This window comes from Bubalus kerabau, chromosome 15, assembly GCF_029407905.1.
Source record: "Bubalus kerabau isolate K-KA32 ecotype Philippines breed swamp buffalo chromosome 15, PCC_UOA_SB_1v2, whole genome shotgun sequence".
Taxonomy (NCBI): Eukaryota; Metazoa; Chordata; class Mammalia; order Artiodactyla; family Bovidae; genus Bubalus; species Bubalus kerabau.
In genome coordinates, this window is record NC_073638.1 from 29,837,371 (window position 1) to 29,860,521 (window position 23,151).

A 23,151-nucleotide genomic window follows, 5' to 3' on the forward strand; every position below is an offset into this window, starting at 1 on the left:
ATGTGTATCCCTTTCTTTTAATACGACTTTCTTTTTTTAATCTTGAAAATATTTTTCTTCTTCTGAAGATTAAGAGATGTAAAATCGTAAAGTTTTTTTAAAATTGTAAGCTTGGAAGCTTCTTACAGCACAGCAGTTTCTAGATATAAGCTTTGTAGCTTGTATCTCTAGGGTACTTTTGTGATTGAGAGCGCCCTCTTATGGTAACTTAAAAATAATTCAGAAAGCACTTCTGTAAGCCAAAGTCAGGCTCATTGGTATAATCACTGTTCATATTGTACTTCTTTACATCTTTAGAAGTTGAGAGTTACCCCTACTCAAAACAAGAATAATCTATTAGGAAATTTTTACTCGTATTAGGTGGAACGACCTCCTTCTCCATTCTCCATGGCCCCACAAGCTTCCCTTCCCCCAGTGCCACCACGACTTGACCTTCTACAGCAGCGAATATCTATCCCTTCAAGTGCTTCTGGTCTTGGAACTGCTTCGAAGGTAAAGCATTATCCATTTCTACAGTTTTTTCTGATTCTTTTTTGTGGATTAGTGGAATTTGATTACTTCCATCATGCTTCCATAGGCTCCTTCTGGCTCTCTTCATAAGGACAAACCATTACCAATACCTCCCACTCTTCGAGATCTTCCACCGCCACCCCCTCCAGACCGGCCGTATTCTGGTGGAGCAGAAACCCGGCCTCAGAGACGCCCTTTGCCTTGTACACCAGGCGACTGTCCATCCAGAGACAAACTGCCCCCTGTCCCCTCTGGCCGCATTGGAGAAGCATCATGGCTGCATCGGCCAATCCCCAAAGTACCAGTAGTTGCCCCAAACCCTAGTGACCCCTGGACAGGGAGAGAATTAACCAACCGGCATTCACTTCCGTTTTCATTGCCCTCACAAATGGAACCCAGAACCGATACACCTAGGCTCGGAAGCACGTTCAATCTGGATACCTCCATGGTGAGTCCTGATTTTGAAATTATTTATCTTAGTAACAAATATTTGTGGATGACATTGATGGGGAATGTTCTTTGGTATGTTTTGTACTGGATTCAGAGATAATATCATCCCTATTTTCGAGAAATATATCTGTTAATATGTTTATTAATGCAATAAGCATATTTCTGCTATGAGTTGTATAAATAGAAAACACTTTAATTTTAGAGAAAGAAAAGATCATTTCCAGATAGAGCAATCATGAGGGCTTTATGAGAAGAGTGGCATCTGAATTTGAAGTATCCTTTCCAAAGTGGATACTGTTTTAAGATAGACCTACAATGACAGAAATGCTTAAGATGTATTGTGGAATAAGAAGTGTTTAATTTGAGAGGAGAAGTTTTGTGTATCAGAGTAGGAAAGAGGGCTAGAAAGGAACATTGTTGCTAGACTAGAGGACACTCTCCCAGAAGAATTGGAATTTATTTGGTATAAATGAAGAGTACATGAAGATTAAATTAGTGCAGTAATGTGACCAAAATGATGGCTTAAAGAGAGGAATCTAGGAATAGTATGCAGAATGGATTAGAAAGAGAATGGATGGAAAAAAGACAGGTTAGCAGTCCTTTGGATAAGCAAGAGATATGGGATAGAACCGGGGGTGGGAGTGGTGTATTCCTTCTTTTGTTGGTTCTTTATGTGCTCAGCAAGAAATCTTGCCCTCAAAAAATTTACATTCAACTGAAGGAAGGATGGAAAATAAACAGGGTAAACTATAAAATATAAAAGATGTTTCATACTGATGAATGCTGTGGAGAAAAATAGGGTGGAAACGGTGTAGAGAAAGCTGGAGTTGGAATGGGGAGGCACATGAAGGGGCGACATACATTTCTCAGCAAAGATTTGGAGCAACAGGGGATGGAGGGAAAGCAGATGAGTTTGGGAGAGTCTGTGGTTGTAACCACAGAGGGGTTCCACATAGCTGGTACAGGGTAAACGAGAGGGAGACTCCTGGTCCAGGAGCAGAAGGGGGAGCCTGATTAGATAGAGACTTTAGGGAGCATGAAACAAAGACCCAGTGAGTATTGAAAGCAGTTGGTCAGTGGAAAAAAGGATGAGAGGTCGCATATACATATATACACATATGCACACACCCCAGAAGTTTTTAACCTGGCTAACTAGGGATAGACATGTTGAATTTGACACAAGCCATTAAAGGAAGAATTGGCCAGTGGCTAGTTAGAAACCCAAGAAGATAGAACTGGAGGGTAAAGTTGAGAAATGCTGTGGTCCTTAAATGAACTATGTATTTCTTGGTTGAAAGGGAAGGGGGAAGGTAACTTAGCATTTAAGTGGCATTTGTGGGATAGGCAGTCTTAATTAGTGAGAGTGGATTAGGTTTGACTTTCAGTGGCATCAATATAGAAAAATATGTAGATTTTTAAAGCTAGAATGATATTTGTGCAGACAGCAAGTTTCCTCAAATCTTTCTAGAATTAAAACAAACAGTTCCCATTTCCTTGCCTCATTTTTAGATCTGTCCTCCCTAACCCTTATATTTGAGCCTTCAACTATACTTTTGTCGCATATAGTAAGCCCAAAGCATGGCATTGAGGATGAGGTCTCTGTCTATATGACTGTTCTTGTTATTTTGAATAGATTAAATAAGAGGAGATGCTTAGCTATATTAAGAACATTGTTTTTTTTTTTTTTTTTAAACTCTTTTCTTTCCAGAATATGAATAGCAGCCCATTAGCAGGTGCAGAGTGTGAGCATCCCAAAATCAAACCTTCCTCATCTGCCAATGCCATTTATTCTCTGGCTGCCAGGTAAGTTTACTAAAACTGTATTTCATACAGTAGAGTTGATACTTTCAAACAACTTGTTTATAGGAAATTTAGAAAACCCAGAGGGTTGTAAAGAAGAAAATAAAAATCGACCTGTATTTCTATTATTTAAAAATTATCATGTATTGGACTGTTTCTTTCCATTATTTTCTCTGTGTATATGTGCATAGTAGGAATGCAGAAGCAGGAGGTCAAGAGATATCTGCAGTAACAGGCAAGTTTGGCCTTGGAGTAAAAATGAAGCAGAGCAAAGGCTAAGAGAGGTTTGTCAAGGGAACACACTGGTCATAGCAAACATCCTTTCCCAACAACAAAAAATGAAAAGGAACTTTGAGACCAAAAAAGCAAAATAAGGTGCAACGAGGAGTGTATTGTGGGAAACTTACATATAGGCAGTATTGGGCAGACACCCACAGAGGCACTTGTAGCTGCGCTGTGCGTCACTGAAAGGGGAGCAAGGGAGTGTGAAGGGGCTAAAGCTAGAGATAGGCTCTGACTCCTGAAGGAGAAGTGCGTCTGCAGCAATAGGAACCCGGTGGGGCGAGCTGGGGGGAAATCTCTTGCCATTATTCCTCACAGACCATTAATCACCTATGTCAGCCGAAGCTATTCTTCCAGTTTTCATTTCGGATGAAACAAAGGTAAAGGTTGATGGGGAAGTTACCTGGCTTGGGCATATTCCTTGTGAGCAGGCTAAAGCCCAGTCACAGAGAAGGGGGAGGCATGGGACTGCAGGTGTAAGATGGAGCTCACAGAATAGAGCCAGTATGGTTTCAGCTACACAGTTATTCAGGAGTGTCATTTAATTTCCACAGTTTTGTGACTTTTCTGTGTTACTTTTTTTTTAATTGATCTGTAACTTTATCTGTTGTGATTAGAGAAAATATTTTGTATGATATTTTTAAAAATCTATTGAGACTTAGTTTGTGGCCTAACATATTGTCCATCTGTAAGGTGTCCTGTTTGTACATGCGAAGAGCGTTTATGCTGTTATTGTTGAGTAGGGTTTTTTGTGTTTGTCTGTTACATCTAATTGGTTTATTGTGTTAAGTCCTTTGTTTCTTTACTTATATTATATTTGATTGTTCTGCCCATGATTATGAGTGGGGTGTTGACATCTCCAGTTATTGTAGAGCTGTCTGTTTCTCCCTTCAGGTCTCTCAGGTTTTGCTTCATGTATTGATATTTGGATGGTCTGTCATTAGGTGTATCAGTTCAGCTCAGTCGTGTCCGACTCTTTGCAACCCCATGAACCACAGCACGCCAGGCCTCCCTGTCCTTCACCAACTCCCGGAGTCCACCCAAACCCATGTCCATTGAGTCGGTGATGCCATCCAGCCATCTCATCCTCTGTCGTCCCCTTCTCCTTCTGCCCCAATCCCTCCCAGCATCAGGGTCTTTTCCAGTGAGTCAGCTCTTTGTATCAGGTGGCCAAAGGATTGGAGTTTCAGCTTCAACATCAGTCCTTCCAGTGAACAACCAGGACTGATCTCAGGTTTATAAATGTTTATAATTGTTAAATCTTCCAGTTTATGTAATGTTCTTTGTCTCTTGTAACCTTTTTTGACTGAAAGTCTATTGTGTCTGAATATTAGCATAGCTCCCTCCTCCCCACACCCCTTTGGTTACTATTTGCACAGAATAACTTAATCCATCCTTTGGCTTTCAGCCTGTTTGTGTCATGGAGTCTCAAATGAGTCTCTTATAGATAGCATATCATTGGATCGTATGTTTTAATCCAATTTGCCAGTCTCTGTCTTTTGATTGGAGAGTTTATCTCATTTATATTTAAAGCAATTACTGATATGGAGGGACTTCTATCATTGTGCTGTTTGTTTTCTGTATTCCCTGTAGTTTCTTTGTCCCTCATTTCCTGCATTACTTTGTTTTCTGTTTAGTTTTTTTGTGTGTGTGGTGAAATGTTTTAAGTTCCTTTCTCATTTCCTTTTTTGTATATTCTATAGATTCTTTCTTTGTGTTTACCATAGGGATTATATGTAACATCCCAAAGCTATAACGGTATAATTTGAATTTATACCAGCTTAACTTCAGTAGCATGTAAAAACTCTGCTCCTTTACTGCTCCACCACACCCCTTTGGTTGTTGAGTCACTAAATTACATTTTTATATATTATGTGCCCCTGGTTCTTTTAAACTAGATTATGATCTAATTCTTTTAAGTGCATTAGTTTCCTAAAATTTATATGGAAAAAGAGATTTGGAGTTACCAACCAAAGTTACAGTAAAACTAGCTTTTATACTGTTAATTATGGATTTTTTTCCTTTTAAATGCATTGGTCTCTTATATCATGTAGGAAAAAAAAGGTACAGTTACAAACCATTCTTACAAGGATACTAGCTTTTATAACTGTCCATGTATTTACTTTTATGCAAGTCTTTATTTCTCCATACAGCTTGAAATTACTGTCTAGTTTTTTCATTTCACCCAGCAGGACTTGGGCATTTCTTGCAGGGCAGGTCTAGTGGTCATGTACTCCCTCAGCTTTTGTTTATTTGGAAATATCTTGATTTCTTCCTCAATTTTGGAAGCAATTTTACCAGATACAGGCATACCTCAAGAGATACTGTGGTTTGGTTCCATACCACTGCATTAAGGTGAATATTGCAATAAAGTGAGACACCTGAATTCTTTGGTTTTGGTTTCCCAGTATATATAAATTTTGTATTTACACTATGCTGTAGTCTGTTAAGTGTGCAGTTGCATTTTGTCCTATACACACACACACATCTTAATATAAAATGTTTCATCACTAAAAAACTCTAACCATCACTTGAGCCTTCAGCAAGTCATAATCTTTTTACAATAGTAATATCAGAGATCACTGATTACAGATCACTATAACAAATATAATAATGAAAAACCTTGAAATACCTTGAGAATGACCAAAATGTGGCACACAGACATGAAGTGGAAAAATGCTGTTAGAAAAATGGTGCTAGTAGACTTGCTTGGTACAGAGCTGCTGCAGGTCTTCAATTTATTAAAAAAAACAAAGTGCCGTCTGTGAAGTGCAGTAAAATAAGGTATGCCTGTGCAGGATTCTTGGTTGAGAGCTTCTTTTCTTTTAGCATTTTGAATATATAAGCCGACTGTCTTCTGGCCTTTAAAGTTTCTGATGAGAGGTCTGCTCATAATCTCATTGAGGATCCCTCATGTCTGATGATTGGCTTCTTTCTGTATCTTTGTCTTTTAAGAGTGTGAGTCTTTTTGAGTTCCTTTTACTTGGAGTTTGTTGGACTTCTCAGCTGTTTGTGTTCATTGAGTTGGGAAGTTTGGGGCCCTTATTTCTTCATCTATTCTCTCTGCCCCTTTTCTCTCTCTCTCTTTCTAGGACTCCCACCGTGTGTATGTTGGTCCTTTGGTGGCATGTCCCACAGCTCCCTTAGACTCTGTTTGGTTTTCTTCAGTCTTTTTTTCTTTCTGTTTATTCCTCAGCCTTGATAATTTCCGTTGTTCTCTGTTCAAGTTCACTGATTCTTTCTCCTTGCTGCTCAAGTCTACCTTTGAATCCCTCTAGTGATTTTTTTTTTTTTTATTTCACTTTACTTTTCAGTCTAGAATTTCTTTTTTGTTTCTTCTTAGGTTTTTCTGCCTCTATTGATACTTTGATTTTGTTCCACATGGTTTTCTTGATTTTTCTCCACATCTTCCTTTAAATCTCATGGAAGTCACTTCAGCCAGAGTGAGAGGGACTTAGAACAGTGCCGGGAGGGGCAGCAGCGGCTGCTGCGCCTGCCCTTTGTCAGCACCTCTGTGAACAGGAGCAATCCATGGTCAGAACACAGATTCCCAATATTTGAGGGGCTGAGTCCTTTTTGTCCACCTTGACTCCTGAATGTTATGTCAGGCTGCTCCAGGAACATTTGTACAGCTGCCTGCCCTGTGACAAGGGTTGGGAATGGATAGCTGCTACTATGCTCAGAACTGAAATTAATAGCAATTTAGCATCCTGACCTTTACCTGGCAGTTACAAGCCTTCAACAGACTCTGGAGTTCCAAAATGGTTACATCAGACAACTTCTACCATCTTCCCAGAATCCTCATTGAGTATCTGCTTTTTGTTTCATTGCTTTCTCCTCTTATATTTTTTTCTTCCAACTTTCTTTAGGCTTTACTTGTTATTTATCTAGCTCCATGAGCTGGGTGCTGTGTTAATATGCTCAGCCTGCCATAACAAAATACTGCATACAGACTGGGCAGCTTAAGCAGCAGAATTTAATTTTCTCATAGTTCTGGCGACTGGAAGTCCAAGATCTATCAGGATGTCAGCGCATTTGGTTTCTGGTGAGGGATCTCTTATTGGCTTACATGCTTGCATAACCTTCTCACTATGTTCTCACATGGCTCTTCCTTCATACATGTGTCGAGGGAGAGGTATAGAGAGCAACAGCAGGCTCTCCGGTGTCTCCTCATATCAGGACACCATCCTGTTGGCTTGGGGCCCATCCTCATGGCCTCATCCAGCCTTAGTTTCTGCCTCAGATGCCCCATGTTCACATATAGCCACACTGGGGATTCGGGCCTCAACACAGTAGTTTGGGAAGGATACACACATTGAGTCCATAACAGATGCTATGGCTGTAAACCACAGATTTTGATATGTCATGTTTTCTTTATCATTCACTTCAAATTATATGATGATTTTCCCTTTGTGATTTCTTCTTTGACTTATCAGTTGTTTATATGTTCCTTGATTTTCAAATATTGGAAGATTTTCTAGTTATTTTTCTGTTCCTGCATTCTAGCTTCCTTCCAGTGTGGTCAGAAACCATACCCTGTGATTTAAATTTGTACTACTTGTGGGACCTTCCTTATTGACTAGTTTATGATAAATTCCATATGTGTTATACCACTTTCATTTTATAAAAAGGAATATTCTGCTGTTGTTGGGCACAACATTCTGTATATGTCAAGTTAGTTAATTGTATTCAAATGTACTATTTCCTTGCTGATTTTTTTTTTAAATTTACATGTTCTGTCAAATGCTAAGAGGTGTTATGTTAATAACTCCACCTATAATTGTGGATCTCTCTTTTTTCTGCTTATTTCTGTCCACTTTATGTGTATTTAGTCTGTGTACTTAGGGTACATAGAAATGTAGAATTATTGACTAAATAATCATTGTTCTTGTTACTCTGTTTACTCTCTGATTGCACTTCTAACCAGCTTTAGTCTGCTTTATCGTTATTGTTCAGTTGCTTAAGTCCTGGCCGACTCTTTGTGACCCCATGGAATTTGACTTATATTAAAATGTCTGTATCAGAGTCCTAACCCCTGGACTCAGCTCTCTTTTAGTGTTTGCTTGAACTTTTTCCATCCTTTTACTTTCAACTTTCCTGCTGAAGGGATATTTGAAGGTATGTTTCTTGTAAGCAGTATATATAGATATACTTGCTGGCTTTTTTCCCCCTTAAATCCAGTCTAGCATTTTTGTTTTAAAATATTTGTTCCCTACCCTTTCCCCCATTTTTCCTGTCTTTGCTCATTTTTTTTCCCCCTAGTTTCTTTCTTTGGGAGTAAAATAGTTTTTATTATACCATTTCACTCCTTATATTCTTTTAACAGTTATCCTCGGGATTCCAACATATACCCTTGACTCGTGATCATTAGAGTCCACTTGGAATCAGGGCCTCTTAACACTTCAAGGATATTTAAATTTCCACGTATTTATCCTCTAGTATTTTCATTTTTTCCTGCTTTGCCACCATTCCATCTGAAATCTTTTTCCTTCTGCCTAAATAACTTCCTTTAGAGCAACAGAGGGAGAGAAAGAGGAGGGTGTGTTAGTATATCTTCTATTAATGGATTCACTTAAATTTTCTTTGACTTAAATAACTTTTATCTTTCATTTTTTAAAGATTTTTTCCTAAGTATAGTACAGTCAACCCTTGAACAATTCAGGAATTAGGGGCACCAACCCATTATGTATTGGAATATCCAGATATAACTACAGTGCGCCCTCTGTATCCACAGTTTTACATCCAAATTCAGCCAACTGTATGAATTGTGTAGTACTATAGTATGCATTTATGGGGAAAATATGCATAAATTGGACCAAGGCAATTTAAACCCATGTCTTCCAGCACTTTAAAAATATCATCATCACACTGTCTTTTGACTTTTATTGTTTCTGTTGGAAATGAGAGTAATGTTGCTCCTTTAAGGGTAATGTTTCTTTTTCTGACTACTTATAACACCTTTTTGTCTTTGGATCCCAGCAGTTTTACTATAATGTGCCCATGTAATTTTCTTTATATTTATGCTTAAGGTTTTTGAGTTTATGGATTTTGTCATTTGATGTTTTTAATCAGTTTTAGAAAATCTCAGCCACTGGGAATTCCCTGATGGTCCAGTGGTTAGGATTCTGTGCTCTCGCTGCCAAGTGTCTGGGTTCAGTCCCTGTTTGGGAAACTAAAATCCTATAAGCCGTGCAGTGCAGCCCCTTCTCTCCAACCCCCCACAAAAAAATCAGCATAGAAAATCTCAGCCACTATTTCCTTTTTCTTTTTTAAAATTTTTACTGGAGTCTGGTTGATTTACAATGTTGTGTTAGTTTCCAGTGTGTTCTATTTCTTCAGAAGACTGAAGCAGTGAGGTCTCTCTTCTGTGACTCCAGGTACCTGAAAGTGCAGTCTTCTCATCGTACCTCGTGTAGCTCTTTTGGTCATTTCCATGTTTTCCATTCTTTTTCCTCTCTTTACTTGAGTTGGAATAGTTCTTACTCTGTTTCACTTACCTAATCTTTTTCTTTTTCTTTTTTTTTTCAGTTTCTAATCGGCCCCAGAATCTATCTAACAAATACTGTGTTCTTAGGCTGTAGACTTTTCATGTATAGCTTTCTAATAAAATTCTTTTTTCTTGAACATATAAATTATAACTATTTTAAAGGCCATATTTGTTACTTTCAACTTTGTCTCTCTAGTTTGGCAAGACAGCCAAAGTACTACTGATTTTTGCTTGGTTTCTCAGAATCTTGTCCCATGCATACATGGTTTAAGGATTCACAGTAGCTCTAGGGAAAATTGCAGGCAGCATTTCAAACCTATTTCTCTACTATTCCCTTCTCCAGGATTTTTGACTCCTTGTGTCTTAGCCATCGTGGTATTCCCAAATTCCAATCCCTCTCTCCTCAGTCTGTTGAAAACTACATCGAAAGGTCAAGTTCAGAACTCCTAATATGGGGCTTATTGCAGTGTATTCTCCTTGCCTCTGGAAAGAGAATATGCCTCTGCTTCTTTCTTTTGTATAGTTTCCTGCTTTTATAGCTGGCTGTTATAGGCACACGGTCAGACAATACTTGTTACTTGGCTGTGGCTGTAGGGATATAAAATGTATTTATGTTTTAGATCAATATAGTACTCTTGCCTGGGAAATCCCATGGATGGAGGAGCCTGGTAGGCTGCAGTCTATGGGGTCGTGAAGAGTCGGACACGACTGAGCGACTTCACTTTCACTTTCTACTTTCATGCATTGGAGAAGGAAATGGCAACCCACTCCAGTGTTCTTGCCTGGAGAATCCCAGGGACGGGGGAGCCTGGTGGGCTGCCGTCTATGGGGTCGCACAGAGTCGGACACGACTGAAGCGACTTAGCAGCAGCAGCAGCAGTGTTATGTTTTCCCTTTTTTTTTAACTTAGCATTATATATTGGTCACTTCTTCCTTTCAGTTATAAAGTTCTTCAAAATCCTCACTTTTTTTTCTTTTATTTATTTATTTTTTAATTTATTTATTTTAATTGTATTAATATTGTATTGGCGTTGCCATACATCAACATGAATCCGCCACGGGTGTACATGTGCTCCCCATCCTGAACCCCCCTCCCACCTCCCTCCCCGTACCATCCCCCTGGGTCATCCCAGTGCACCAGCCCCAAGCATCCTGTATCCTGCATCGAACCTGGACTGGTGATTCGTTTCTTATATGATATTATACATGTTTCAATGCCATTCTCCCAAATCATCCCCACCTCTCCCTCTCCCACAGAGTCCAAAAGACTGTTCTATACATCTGTGTCTCTTTTGCTGTCTCGCATACAGGGTTATCGTTACCATCTTTCTAAATTCCATATATATGTGTTAGTATACTGTATTGGTGTTTTTCTTTCTGGCTTACTTCACTCTGTGTAATAGGCTCCAGTTTCATCCACCTCATTAGACCTGATTCAAATGTATTCTTTTTAATGGCTGAGTAATACGCCATTCTGTATATATACCACAGCTTTCTTATCTGCTGATGGACATCTATGTTGCTTCCATGTCCTGGCTATTATAAACAGTGCTGCGATGAACATTGGGGTACACGTGTCTCTTTCAATTCTGGTTTCCTCAGTGTGTATGCCCAGCAGTGGGATTGCTGGGCCATAAGGCAGTTCTATTTCCAGTTTTAAGGAATCTCCACACTGTTCTCCATAGTGGCTGTACTAGTTTGCATTCCCACCAACAGTGTAAGAGGGTTCCTTTTTTTCCCACACCCTAAAATCCTCACTTTTAACAGTTGCATATTATTACATAACATGACTGTTTTGTTGTTGCTCAGTCCTGTCTGACTCTCGGCGACCCCATGGGCTGCAGCACACCAGGCTTCCCTGTCCTTCACTATCTCCTGCAAGTTTATGACATCATATATTTAATCATTCCTGTTGTTGGATATTTATTTTGTTTAAAAGCTTTTAATGTAATGACTTTACTTCAGTGTATCTTTCTACATAGCCAGAGATGGAGCCAAGGTGAAATTACTGTGACAGAGAATGTGAATGTTTTAAAGTGTGTATTGCCAAAATGCTTAATGAGTAAATGGTGCAATTTTATATTTTTATTAACATCAACAAAAAGAATTGTAATTAAAATTTTTGCATTACCCTTTTAATGACCTTTTTCTCTTTATGAAAATAGTATGTGTTATAAGAATATTTAAAAAACACAGGTGAGCAATGCTAAAAAAAGTTAGCAGAATCTTACCACCTAGAGTCAGACAGTAATTGGCAACAGGTAATATACTCATTGCCATTCTTATGTGTTTAGAATCATGCTTGCTGTTTTTTACTAGGAGTGTCTTGACCATCTGAGGATGTTATATATTTCTTCTGCCACAGTGATTTTCGAATTACTTTAGGTAATTGCAAAGCAGTTCATTCTTTCTGTTTTTTTATTCTTCCTCTTCCAGACCTCTTCCTGTGCCAAAGCTGCCCCCTGGGGAGCAGTGTGAAAGTGAGGAGGACACAGAGTATATGACTCCTTCCTCTAGGCCCGTGGGACTTCAAAAGCCAGAAGTGAAGTGGCCTCCGGAGATAGCACAGAGTTCACGGTAGGTTCACAATAGTCCTGTTAGGGAATTCAGTTGACACCAACTCACTCACCTGCTTGGCTTGCTGCCTGCACATAGCATTATCCAGCCAAAAATAAAGCAGAAAGATGTGTGTAGCCGCTAATGTTTTAAGCTTCTGGCAGCTGTAAGCAGTTCCACTTAACGTTTCTTCAGCATCACAGTAATTTCAAAAACATACACAGCTGTTACTCATAATAGGAGTCAATCTTATGATATTTACTAGTAGTGACACGGGTGAAGGGAGAGTGGTATCTTGATAGAATCGGGGTCTAGAGAAGTTGTGAATAAGTGACTCCTGGTAAGTTTGCAGATAACAGAGTTCTGTTTCTGAAGATCATTATTCCACTTTCCTTCCGTTCCAGAACGTGTGACTGTGACCAGCAGGTCGATAGCTGTACATACGAAGCCATGTATAATATTCAGTCCCAGGTGGCACCGTCTGTCACAGAGAGTGGTACCTTTGGTGAGTAGTCATTCTGCTACTTTATTTGTTTGTTTATTTAAATTTATTTATTCATTTGGCTATGCCGGGTCTTAGTTGCAGCACTTAGTTGCAGTGGGATCTTTAGTTGTGACGTGCAAACTCTTGGTTGCGGCATGTGGGATCTTAATTCCCTGACCAGGGATCAGACTTGGGCCCCTTGCATTGGAGACACGGAGTCTTAGCCACTGGACCACCAGGGAAGTCCCCAGTTTTGCTGCTTTAACAATCATTGATGTGCTGGAGGAATGAGCTGGTAATGTCTGGCCAATGAAAGCTTGATCTAAGTGAAATATTCTTAAATAATTTTCTTTGCAAAATATCTTTGATCTATGGCAGTAAAGGCCTTTCTTCTCTTTTATTTCTCATTCACACAGCCAGTTCCATTTGGGTTTTTCATCCTTCAGGGCCTGGCGGCCCTTGTGTTATATGGCCTGGACCTGCAGTGCTGGCAGCTAGCTCCCTCTTACTCCCATTGCTTTTCAACATTGATGAAATTCTTGTGTGTGTGGGTGGTGACTACTCAATTCCCATGTTAACTAGCTTACCAAGTTGAAAGTTCAAGAAGGCAGTACATACAGCAGGGCCCTTTGGCTGATCTTCCAAGGTGAAGTGCAGATGAAAATATTGACTGAATGCCGTAAAGTGGTGCTTGAGTCTTGGATTTCAGTGGCTCTTAACCTTGGCCAGGGTTGCTTTTGACATATTTAGAAAAGTAGAGCTGCAGGATTGGTGCAGATTTTAGGTTCCTTGTTTCTTTTATTTCTACCCACAGGGCCACACAGTGTTTGGCCCATAATGGATATTCAGTAACTGATGCCATATATGTTCGATGAGTGGATGTCCCTGTCCTGAAATGTTAGAGAAGTACATTAGAAAAAGAGGATAACTGCACGAACTTTTCTCTAGGTGAAGGGAATTTGGCTGCAGCCCATGCCAACACTGGCCCTGAGGAGTCAGAAAACGAAGAGGACGGGTATGATGTCCCCAAGCCACCCGTGCCTGCGGTGCTGGCCCGCCGCACGCTCTCCGACATCTCCAACGCCAGTTCCTCCTTTGGCTGGCTATCCCTGGAAGGTGATCCCCCCACACGTGAGTCTCCAGGCTCCCTCAGGTTTACCCAGAAATGCTGTGTGGCTCCCTATTTATATCAAAACAGAGATGACTGCCTAGGGACAGTAAGTCAGTAGCCAAAAGGAGTGGACCAAAGTGGGAGGAAAGCTGGTGCTGGGACCCAAATTGGGAAGTTAAAGCTGATTTAGACTCTTGAGAATTTTGCCTGACTTAGAAATAAGTTTATTCCTTACACCCTGGCTCTGCCTGTGCTGGGGGTAGTAGGCTTTCTGGTTCATCTGAGCACGCGTGATGACAGTGATAATTCAGCTTGATGATTCAGAGCACACATTCCTGACTTCTAGGCCCTGTCCCGCTGGAAGGGAGGCGTACTGGCTCTGGAAAGCACACTCAGTGGGCCTGGAGCCAGCCCACATTTGGACCTCGACTGTTAAGGGCTGTCCTTGCACCTGTGGCCGCCTGGGAACGCAGCGGCCAGAGTTTCTGTCACTTTAGTAACGGAACACAGCCTTTAGGACAGCTGGTGAAAAAAGATACATGGCCTCCATTGCCCAAACAGGCAGTGATCCCTTGCCACCCAGCCTTGTTTAATGCTTCTTCACTGTGACCTCGGCTTATTTCTGTTCCTTGATTTGTAAAGGGAGAAATCTAGTGTCTGCTCTGGCCCCTCAGAAATGTTTTTTGACTTATTCAGGCAGTAATGCATGTGAAAATTTGATGCTCAGTGTAAAGCGTGTTGCAGATGTTGTGTGTGCAGGGCAGCGTGGTCCCCGTCGGTAGGGCAAGTGCATGGTGTCTTTAGAAAGTTGTCCTGCCATGAGAGGAAGGCTGTACACTAAAACCCTTAAAGCTGTAAAAACCCAGCCGTGTGACTGAAGAACACATGGACCCGACTGACAGTGGGTCAGTAATATCTCATACTAGCACATTGTTAAATAGATGAGGCTTTCTCCCCACCCCCACCCGCCCCCAGATTTGCAAATATTCTCTTTCCGATTTCTTCCAGACTTCACTGAGAGTGCCCAGGTTCCTGAGAGGCCACCCAAGCCGTTCCCTCGGAGAATCAACTCGGAACGGAAAGCAGGCAGCTGTCAGCAGAGCAGTGCTGCCGCCTCGGCCGCCGCCTCCCCGCAGCTCTCCAGCGAGATCGAGAGCCTCCTGAGTCAGGGCTACTCCTATCAGGACATTCAGAAAGCCTTGGTCATTGCCCACAACAACATTGAAATGGCCAAAAACATCCTCCGGGAATTCGTTTCTATTTCTTCTCCAGCCCACGTTGCCACCTAGCACACCCCCTGCCTGCTGCAGCTTAGAGGACCGAGGAGCCAGGAGCTCTTGCTCAAGTAGCACCCAAAAGGGCGGCTAGGTTCCTTTGGAAACTTCACAGTGAGATCTTGCCCTATCTGTGGGGTATCACATCTGTGGTTCCAAGATTTCAAAGCAGTGGACTGAGGACGGAACAGCTAGGAGGCTTGATTCTTTTCTTTGTTTTAAGAGTGCATTTGAAGGTGTCCTTCAGTTCCCACTTGGAAAGAGTGGATTTTTGTGAAATGGTAGCCTACCTGGGGAACAGTCCAGAAAGCAGAAGTACTGTGCTGTAAATCCTAATTGAGGACTTAAGACTTTCTTGGGTTAAGGATATGGTTGTGTGCGTTTTGTCCGTCTGTCTGTGGTTGTGTGTGTCCTGTGATTATAAGATTAACCTGCTGTGTGTGTAAATTCCAGGCGGGGAATTAGCACAAGAGGTTCAGGAAGGAATCTTAAAGACTTCCATCTACTGTGGTTTTCTCCCCAACCCAGTGTGTGTTACAGCTCAGACACTCCCCTCTGGCTTGGATTACCATGTGCATAGCTGAAGTCTTGTATTTTTAGAACACGTCCCCCCGCCCCGCTCTGTCTTTTCCCTGTCTCCTCCGCCCTCCTCCTCCTCAGTGTCCGTCATTGGCAGTGGGCTTGCTGTGATCAGCCTTACTGACGCCAAGCAGCTTATAGGATGTTCTTTATAATGTGTGATGGTGTTGGTTTGTTTGGTAGATAGGTGGGAAAAAAGTACTGTTGCTCTGTCATTATGGTCCTGTTTGATACTCGAAGCGAACACTGGTCACTCCAAAGCACTGTTTCTATAGGAACATTGAAATTGTTTTTAAAAAGATGTTTTAATTATCATAATTACATAATGACTGATATGAGTTAGAGGCCTTCAGATACATTCCATGCTCTCCCCAGAAAGTAGTCTGCGGGAGTCAGTTGCCTTGGTGCCAGGTATGTGTTCTAATGTAGGTCATGAGATATTCTACTTAATGGAAAGGGGAAATCATTTGTTTCCGGCATGGCTTTCTGGCCCAAATACCATGAAGCACTTGGAAGCTCCGGTCACACGCTCTCTACCTTGTTATACATAAAATGCACACAGCAGACAATAAGGATTTCTCTCTTCAGCTTTTCTTCCCAGTGAATTTCAGCTTATATGGGTGTCTCCCTGTGATGATGAGCCAGGTTATCTTTTCAGAGATGAGTGTTTTCTTTGCTCTCTACGGAGTCAGGGGATATCACTCCAGGGTAGCACAGCGTTCTGCTGACAGTTAGCACCAACCCTACACTGGTGCTGCCTGGCGACTCGCTTTTCTCTTTGTGCCTATGGCTTTGGGGATGCAGCATTTCCTTCTTCCTCCCCGTCCCCTTTCTTTTTCCCTTTAGCTCTCAGATACTCTTTAGTGACTGTGTTCCCCATGGTCTTTAGACATCGCTAGTGTAATCAATGCCTTTACTGCACTCAGACAACACTGACAAGCCCTGCAGCTTGTGCCCTTGCCAGCTGGTAAAGAAGACTCAGAGTTCGTTGGTCTGTTCCTGTAGATGCTGCCAAGGGACCTCTTGATTTCAGTTAGTTCTCCAGCCCGAGCCTTTTAACTGACTTCCCTGGCAGTGGGTAACCTTCCTCCTGGTCAGAAACAAGCCTGCTCCTTGATAAACCCACCTGCCTCACAATCTAAAACCTGGTTTTGTCTGACAATCCAAACAGAAATGACTTTGCATCTGTTTTCTTTCCCGTGTTATCATCTTTGGAGTTAAAGCTTTTTCTAACTCTTTTCTTAGCTTTCAGTTACTCCTAGATCTTTTGTTTTTCTCCTCTTGCCTCCGAGCCATTTACGTTCCCAGAGTGGATCGTTTGGGGATTCGTGCTGAATTGCCGTGGTTACCCAGTGTCTTCCCTTTATGGCAGAAAATGACACAGCCCCCAGCAGGTGCAGGAGGGCCTGAATCCGGGTGGAGGGGGCAGAGGAAGGCGACAGAGAGTAGTAAAGAGGAACCTAGTGTCTCCCGCTGAAAGCCAGTATAGAGTTTCACTTGTGGCAGTGTTCATTTTTGCACTTTGTTTAGATGTGGAAGGCCTAGGTGAGGAACTAGAAAACGTGGCGGCAGCCTGCATGCCTCTGCTGCTGGAGATTTTCCTCATCTGCAGATACTGCCTGTAGCCTGAAGATCTGTCAAGAGAACAAAGCAGTGGTTCTGCAAATCCTGTCTTTTCAAAGTGCATGCAAAGTCTTCTTTGAAGATTATGTCCTTACTTATATACGCTAAAGGCAAGTGTATCCATTTTTTTTTTCATAATGATTCATTGGGTCATTCAGTATTCAACAGTTCATTGAGTACCTGTGTGGTTCATTGGGTCAGCCCTCAGACTCGGTGTTGAACATATGCACCATTGCTTGGCCTGGTTCTTAGCTTGTCGGTTGTTTGTCTGCGGGCACTCAGGGTCTCAGACCTTTCTATGAGAGGTTCCTTTGGGTGCTCTGAGTTCATGCCTGGGTCTGAGCCTGAGATTGCCGGGTGAGCCTCAGGCAAGTTTTTGCATGGCTCTTGTTTTGAGGATATTTCCAAAACCCTAATTTCTTAAATTTTCCCTTGAGGCACCAGTCACCCATTCTTCATCCTCAGTTTGTGTGGCAGTTTTTAATTCTTTGGTTCTGCTCTGAATTTAACTAAATTGCCCTTTGACAAGTGGGCTTTGAATGTTGCCGTTTGGAGCAGTCACATCCCTTTTCTCCCTCTAAATTACAAATGGTTCCTCCTCTGTCAGCTATCAGGTAAGTAAGGTAAAAACCACTTTGCTGTTTTCCCTTTGCTCAAATGCATTAGGCTCTTCGGTTCAGCCCTGCTTCCCCATGTCTCCCTGGACTGCTTTCCACAGCGCTCCTTGATGCTGGGTGGCTGTTTCATCCACTGCCCCTGCCATACTCCTTCCATTAAAGTCAGGGGTTCTCAAGGTAGGAAAAAACCTGTGGGCTCAGTGATACACCTACCTCCCTTTAGGTAAATAATAGATTTGGCAGTCTGTCGTCTCAGCATTTATCTGTTAATATCAATAGTGGTATATCCCTGTGGGTGGCCATGCTCTCCCCTAACTCTCTTTGTGCCCCTAGCCCTGCTCTGCGTGTTGTGCCATCCTTCTGTTCTTTTGCTTCTCATGCAGACTCTTAACTCCAGGGCCCAGGGTGTGGGATAGTACTGCTAGTATCATTTAGCTGTTTTGTGGATTTAGAAGAAAAATTAGGGGGGTTGCTATTTCTCACACTTAAAATATTTATTTCCTCTATAGAAAAGTAAAATATATTTTATGGTCCAATCAGAAACCTCACACATGAATTTTGTATATTTGCTTGCAAAGTAGGGACCAGCTGTATGTTCCCTTTAACAAGATCTTGATCTTTTTGCATGTGACCAGCAATGGTGTTAGTGCAGAATATTCTCCTACCTCACGTCATGAGAGGCAGAGGGGTACAGACCGTCTTCCCAAACTGTAAATCTCCTCTCTTGCTGTTGGCCTTTCTGACTCTGCAGTGACCACTGCCCATGGAATAACGATATTCTGACCATTGGCCTGGCTCTCAAAGAGTGTGTGTTCATTCAGTAGGTAGTTCTGAGTGAAAACCATGAGCCTGAAGTGCCAGCTCTGTGTTCTCCCTGCCACCACAGGGTGGTTTACTGATGTTGAGGAATTGTACTTGGACTGTCTAGCATGTGCATTTGGCCCTAAAATACCTATTCCCAATTCACTTGTGCAGTTTATAGTCACAGCTCTGTGCAGACATACGTTTCCTTATAGAGCTGTCCTGGTTAAGAATCAGTTCAAGATGCTCCCTTTAACCCCTGTTATCTTCCTATAGTTTTGACAATGTCTGGGAGATTCCTCCATGTAAGTCTCATGGATTACCCACCATTTTTATGTGTTTACAGCCTGTTTGGTGGGTCTGTTCATCGGCTCAGAGTTGCACAGTAGGGCAGTCAAATGTTTAAGGAAAGCATCTGCCTACAGTCTCCTTTCCACTCTAGTGCCTTCCTTGATCTTTTTACTCAGCTGCTTGTATTCCTATTTCCCTGTATTAGGAAGTTTTCTTATGACCCTTCTGGGACCTCTTACCATCTCCCATCCTGTGTGGAACTGGTTTTCAATCATTCCACCACCTTTCTGCTAATCCTGTGTCTCTTTAGAAGGGCTGAAGTTGCGAGAGGAGGATGAGCACCTGTCTCTGGGTCCTGATCGTCCACCAGTTGTTTGGTCTCCCAAGAGCCAGGCCGTGAAGTAGACTGAACTCAGTTCTCAAAAATGTCAGCCTGTATTTCTCGGAGTATGGAGCTTAGAGACCCTGGAACTTAGTGTAAAAGTCAACACGTTATTCTCCTCCTGGATTTTCAGTGCCCTAGAAATTCGATCTGAAGTATTCTCAGCATAAAGCATTACTATTACTTTGATCTCAGTCTACATTAGCAGCCTCATGTTAGAAATGCATGTTGCCACTTATGCATGGAGGAGGGTGCATAGTGGAAGAAGGTCAAGGCTGTATATTTGACCATCCTGTTGAGTAGTCCTTCGGATACAAGAAACAGAAGAATTCAAGCAGAAGAAAGGAGGGAGTCATCAGGATGCCGAGTGTCTCCCAGAACCCAGCGAAGCAGTACAGTTGATTCTGCATGGAGTGGAGAAACTTTGCAACTTGACCTTTCTCCTCCAAGTAAATCTGTTTGTCAGTAATGTGTGGCCCTGAAATCAGAACGCTAGTCCTCAAGTCCTCATGACCCCCCAGTTCTAGGGATCCTCGCTTTAACAGATACCCAGCTCCTCTTGTTCATATTCTCAAGGAAGACTGTCATCAGCCAGCATATTGATCAGGTGTGAACACCCAACCAGTCAGCCTTTGCCACACAGGGCAGCAGCCGCATGTTCAGGTGGGAAGAAGGGGCAGTGGGAGGTTCTGACTGGAGGTGAGAGAGACCCTAAATCATTTTGGGTTGGCCAAAAAGTTCGATCAGCTTTTGTGTATGATGTCATGACATGAAAACTCAAATGCACTTTCTGGGCAAACTGGTACTTCAGTAGTAAAGTTTACCATACTGCTTTCTCGAGAGGGGAAAGGCAGGCGTGGGACTGTGTCTGGGACATTGAAGAAATGCTTAGGTTAACGTTAACTTGGGTTACTGTCTTCACTGCTTCTGTATTGCCTGTTTTTCTTTCCCTTATGAGGCCTGGCATCCAAGATTTCTTCCCTCTTTCTTCAGGACCCGTTTCTTCTGTTCCAGAGCTAGTCTGTCCTTAGGTGACATTTCTTAGCCTTCATTTAATCTCAGGTTTCTGGCTGGCTTTCAGTTTCTTCAGAGAGCAGATCCCAAACCCCCCGTCGCCCCTGCCTGTGGACTTCTGGGCTCTCTTCAGGTTTTAGTGCTGAGAACATCCTCATTCTCCAGGCGCGTGGCCTCAGTCCCTCCACGTCCTCCTCCCCACCCTCTCATCTAGTCTCCTCTGCAGTGATGTCCTCAGGCAGGCCTTCTGCGGTACCTCAGAAACTACTTTGCAGTGAGAATTTATGACACTGGGACAGTTGCCAGGATGTGAATTAGGTATAGATTCCAGTTGAGAGTTGCTCCTGAGAGCTCTTTCAACAGGATGCATCTGTCCTCTCTGTCCGGTTGCTTCCTTTGTCATCCTGTAGTAAAGCCTTTATTTGTTGGTTTTTTAAAGCCATGCTTCTGCTTGCCTGAATCTTCTGATCTTATTTCTGTCATCCCAGAGGCTGTCCCTTGTTATTAATGCATTTCATAATTACTTACAACTTTTTAAAACTACTGGAGTCATTTGATGTACATTGAAGTCGCCTAATAATCCAAAGATACACACTGAGGCCCGTGGTAAAGGCTGGGGCCTGTGTGTTTGAAATTCCTTCTAGGCTCCAGAATTCAGGGGCAGAGGGACAGCAGTGCCACTTGGCTTCACCAAGTCCTAGGAAGTCTGGGTTGGTTTCAGAGAGGGAGCACCAATGTTTCTTATTTCCGGAAAGTAGCCCAGGAGTGAGTGGGGGAGTCGGGGTGGGGAGAGCCAGGCCTGCCTGGGGGCCCCCTGGCAGTCTTCTGGAGAACACGGTGCCAAAGGGCCAGCTGTTGACTAACAGACTAACAACTGTTTGGACATCTTGCTGCCCCTTCCCTTGTTCAGTGCTTGAGAAAAATGTAGCCAACCACTCGCTGTGTGTGTAGAGCGCAGAGGCTGAACGCCAACCTACTGATCTGGCAGTGGAACAAATCAGAGTTCTCATGCCCGGCCCCAGATTCTTATTCAGCCCCCAAAATGTGAGAGGCGCCCTTCACAAATTCTCCTTCTGCCGCTGGATCACTTTGGGAGGCCAGGGGATCCTGCTCGGTACCGGCTGGCTGAGCCTCCGCAGGCCTGGCGCCGCTTCCGTGCTGTGCCCCGCGTTGGGGGGGGGGGGGCTGTGTGCCTGCACCCAGCGCTCTGACATAGGTGGTAGCGTGCCCTGAGCGTCAGTCCCTCCTCCCCACCTCCCTCTGACCGCGTTTTGTGGCCGAGGAAGCTGCGCTTATGGCTGTCTGGAAGCTGATGGGGCAGGGGACTGCTTACAAGGCTGTAGACCACGTGTATTCTCTTCCTTGGCTTCTTCCTTCTGCTGGTCGGGGTGAGTGAGCCTGCAGGCGCCAGGCCCACGAGAGTGGATGCCTCCTGACCTGCCCGTCTCAGCCTTGTTCTAGTGTCTTGGCCTTGGCCTCCTGCTGAAATGTGTGGCAGGGGCGTGGCAGCTAGGAGGTACCTCCTCCCTCTGCTTTCTGGCTGTGGTGACTTGGTATTTTTAACCTTATATATCTTTTTCCTTTATTCAAAACAAAACAATTTTTAGCACACTGAAAAAAAAAAAAAAAACCAAACATTTTGTGCCTTTCTAAGGCAGCACTGTATCCCAGGCTGCATTTTAGGACTTAATATGGAAATACCAGAGTCTTAGCTCCTCTACCTTGAGTGTCATTAGTTCTCCAGTCTAGGGGAGAGGAAGTGTCTCCGTGCGGCCGAGGGGGTGGCACCCAGGTGCAGCGGGTCAGCGCTCCCTTCTCCCAGCCACAGTGCTGAGTTGGAAGAAATGAGCATTGTGCCCCAGGATCGTTTGGTTGGCTCCAGTCAGAACCTTAATTGTCAGGTTGGATGTTCTGTACTCAGCAGGAGACAGAATGTTCCATGACAGCCAGGTATCCTCTGGACCGTCTCAAGTGACCCAGCCCCCCGATCCTGTCAATGTCCCACCTGCATGAAACAGTGTAGGGTGGACTCCCGAGAAGAGGCAGTTGTTTGTCTTGTCTTGTCTTGATGCTGGATCCTGAGCTGGCCTAGACCTCCTGCCTCTCTCTTAAGACTTGGCTTTCCTTTCATTTGAAAACTTCAGTCATAGAGCATTAAGCAGATGGTGCCTCTGCAGGGGCGAGTTTTCCCCTGGGCAGGGCGGCAAGGACCACGTACCGGAACAGAAGCCTGTCCTCAGTATGGTGGCCACTGTAGGTTTCAACAACAACTAAAGTTTTCTGTATAATGACGTTTTACTTGTCTCTTTCCCTCTTCTCAGTTCTTCCTTGCCTTTAACTTAATAAAGAATTGGGAGATAGAAACAGTTCTTTTCAAAGTCCTCCTTATTCAGGATTTTGACATTCTTGGCCTGGGTGGGGCTGGAGAGAACTTGATGCTTTCTCCAGAATGAAGAGTCCCATTTGTATATCAGTGTTAAAAATAAAACAAAATGAAACCTTAGATGAGATTTTTGTGGACTATTTTAAAAATGTGTCATTAATATAAAAAAATTATATTAGCAGTATTTAATCATTCTCACCTGTAAAGAATAAAACAGAAGGTAAATATTCTTACAGAGAATAGCAGAGCTTTAAGAGTCATTTTCATTTTAAGTCCATTTTGTTTTGCCAATGTATTAATGTTTAGAGGTTCTGTTATACTAATGTTATTTATTAATTTTTTTCACTTCCATACACAGTTAACTAAAGAGCTTTTTCAGGCACCCATGTCTGTAAAAAATATTTTTAAATAAAGTTTCTTTTGTTGTAGCAGACCAGAGTTCTTGCTCATTCCTGGGTCAGGGAGTAATACATTGGGGGACTATAGGGCCAGATGTATAACCCCACC

General features: G+C 42.7%; 1 protein-coding gene across 3 annotated transcripts in view; it reads left to right on the top strand.

Moving 5' to 3' along the window:
- Positions 1–23,075, top strand: part of CBL (Cbl proto-oncogene) — a 97,310-nt gene extending 74,235 nt beyond the window's left edge. For all 3 annotated transcript variants that reach the window (XM_055548365.1, XM_055548366.1, XM_055548367.1), the window contains 7 exons: positions 361–492; positions 578–958; positions 2,669–2,763; positions 11,966–12,106; positions 12,490–12,590; positions 13,518–13,700; positions 14,689–23,075. In XM_055548365.1, the coding sequence (XP_055404340.1) occupies positions 361–492; positions 578–958; positions 2,669–2,763; positions 11,966–12,106; positions 12,490–12,590; positions 13,518–13,700; positions 14,689–14,969 (1,314 nt within the window). In that variant the 3' untranslated portion in view covers positions 14,970–23,075. The remainder of the gene's footprint in view (positions 1–360; positions 493–577; positions 959–2,668; positions 2,764–11,965; positions 12,107–12,489; positions 12,591–13,517; positions 13,701–14,688) is intronic.
- The last annotated feature ends 76 nt before the right edge of the window (positions 23,076–23,151 follow it).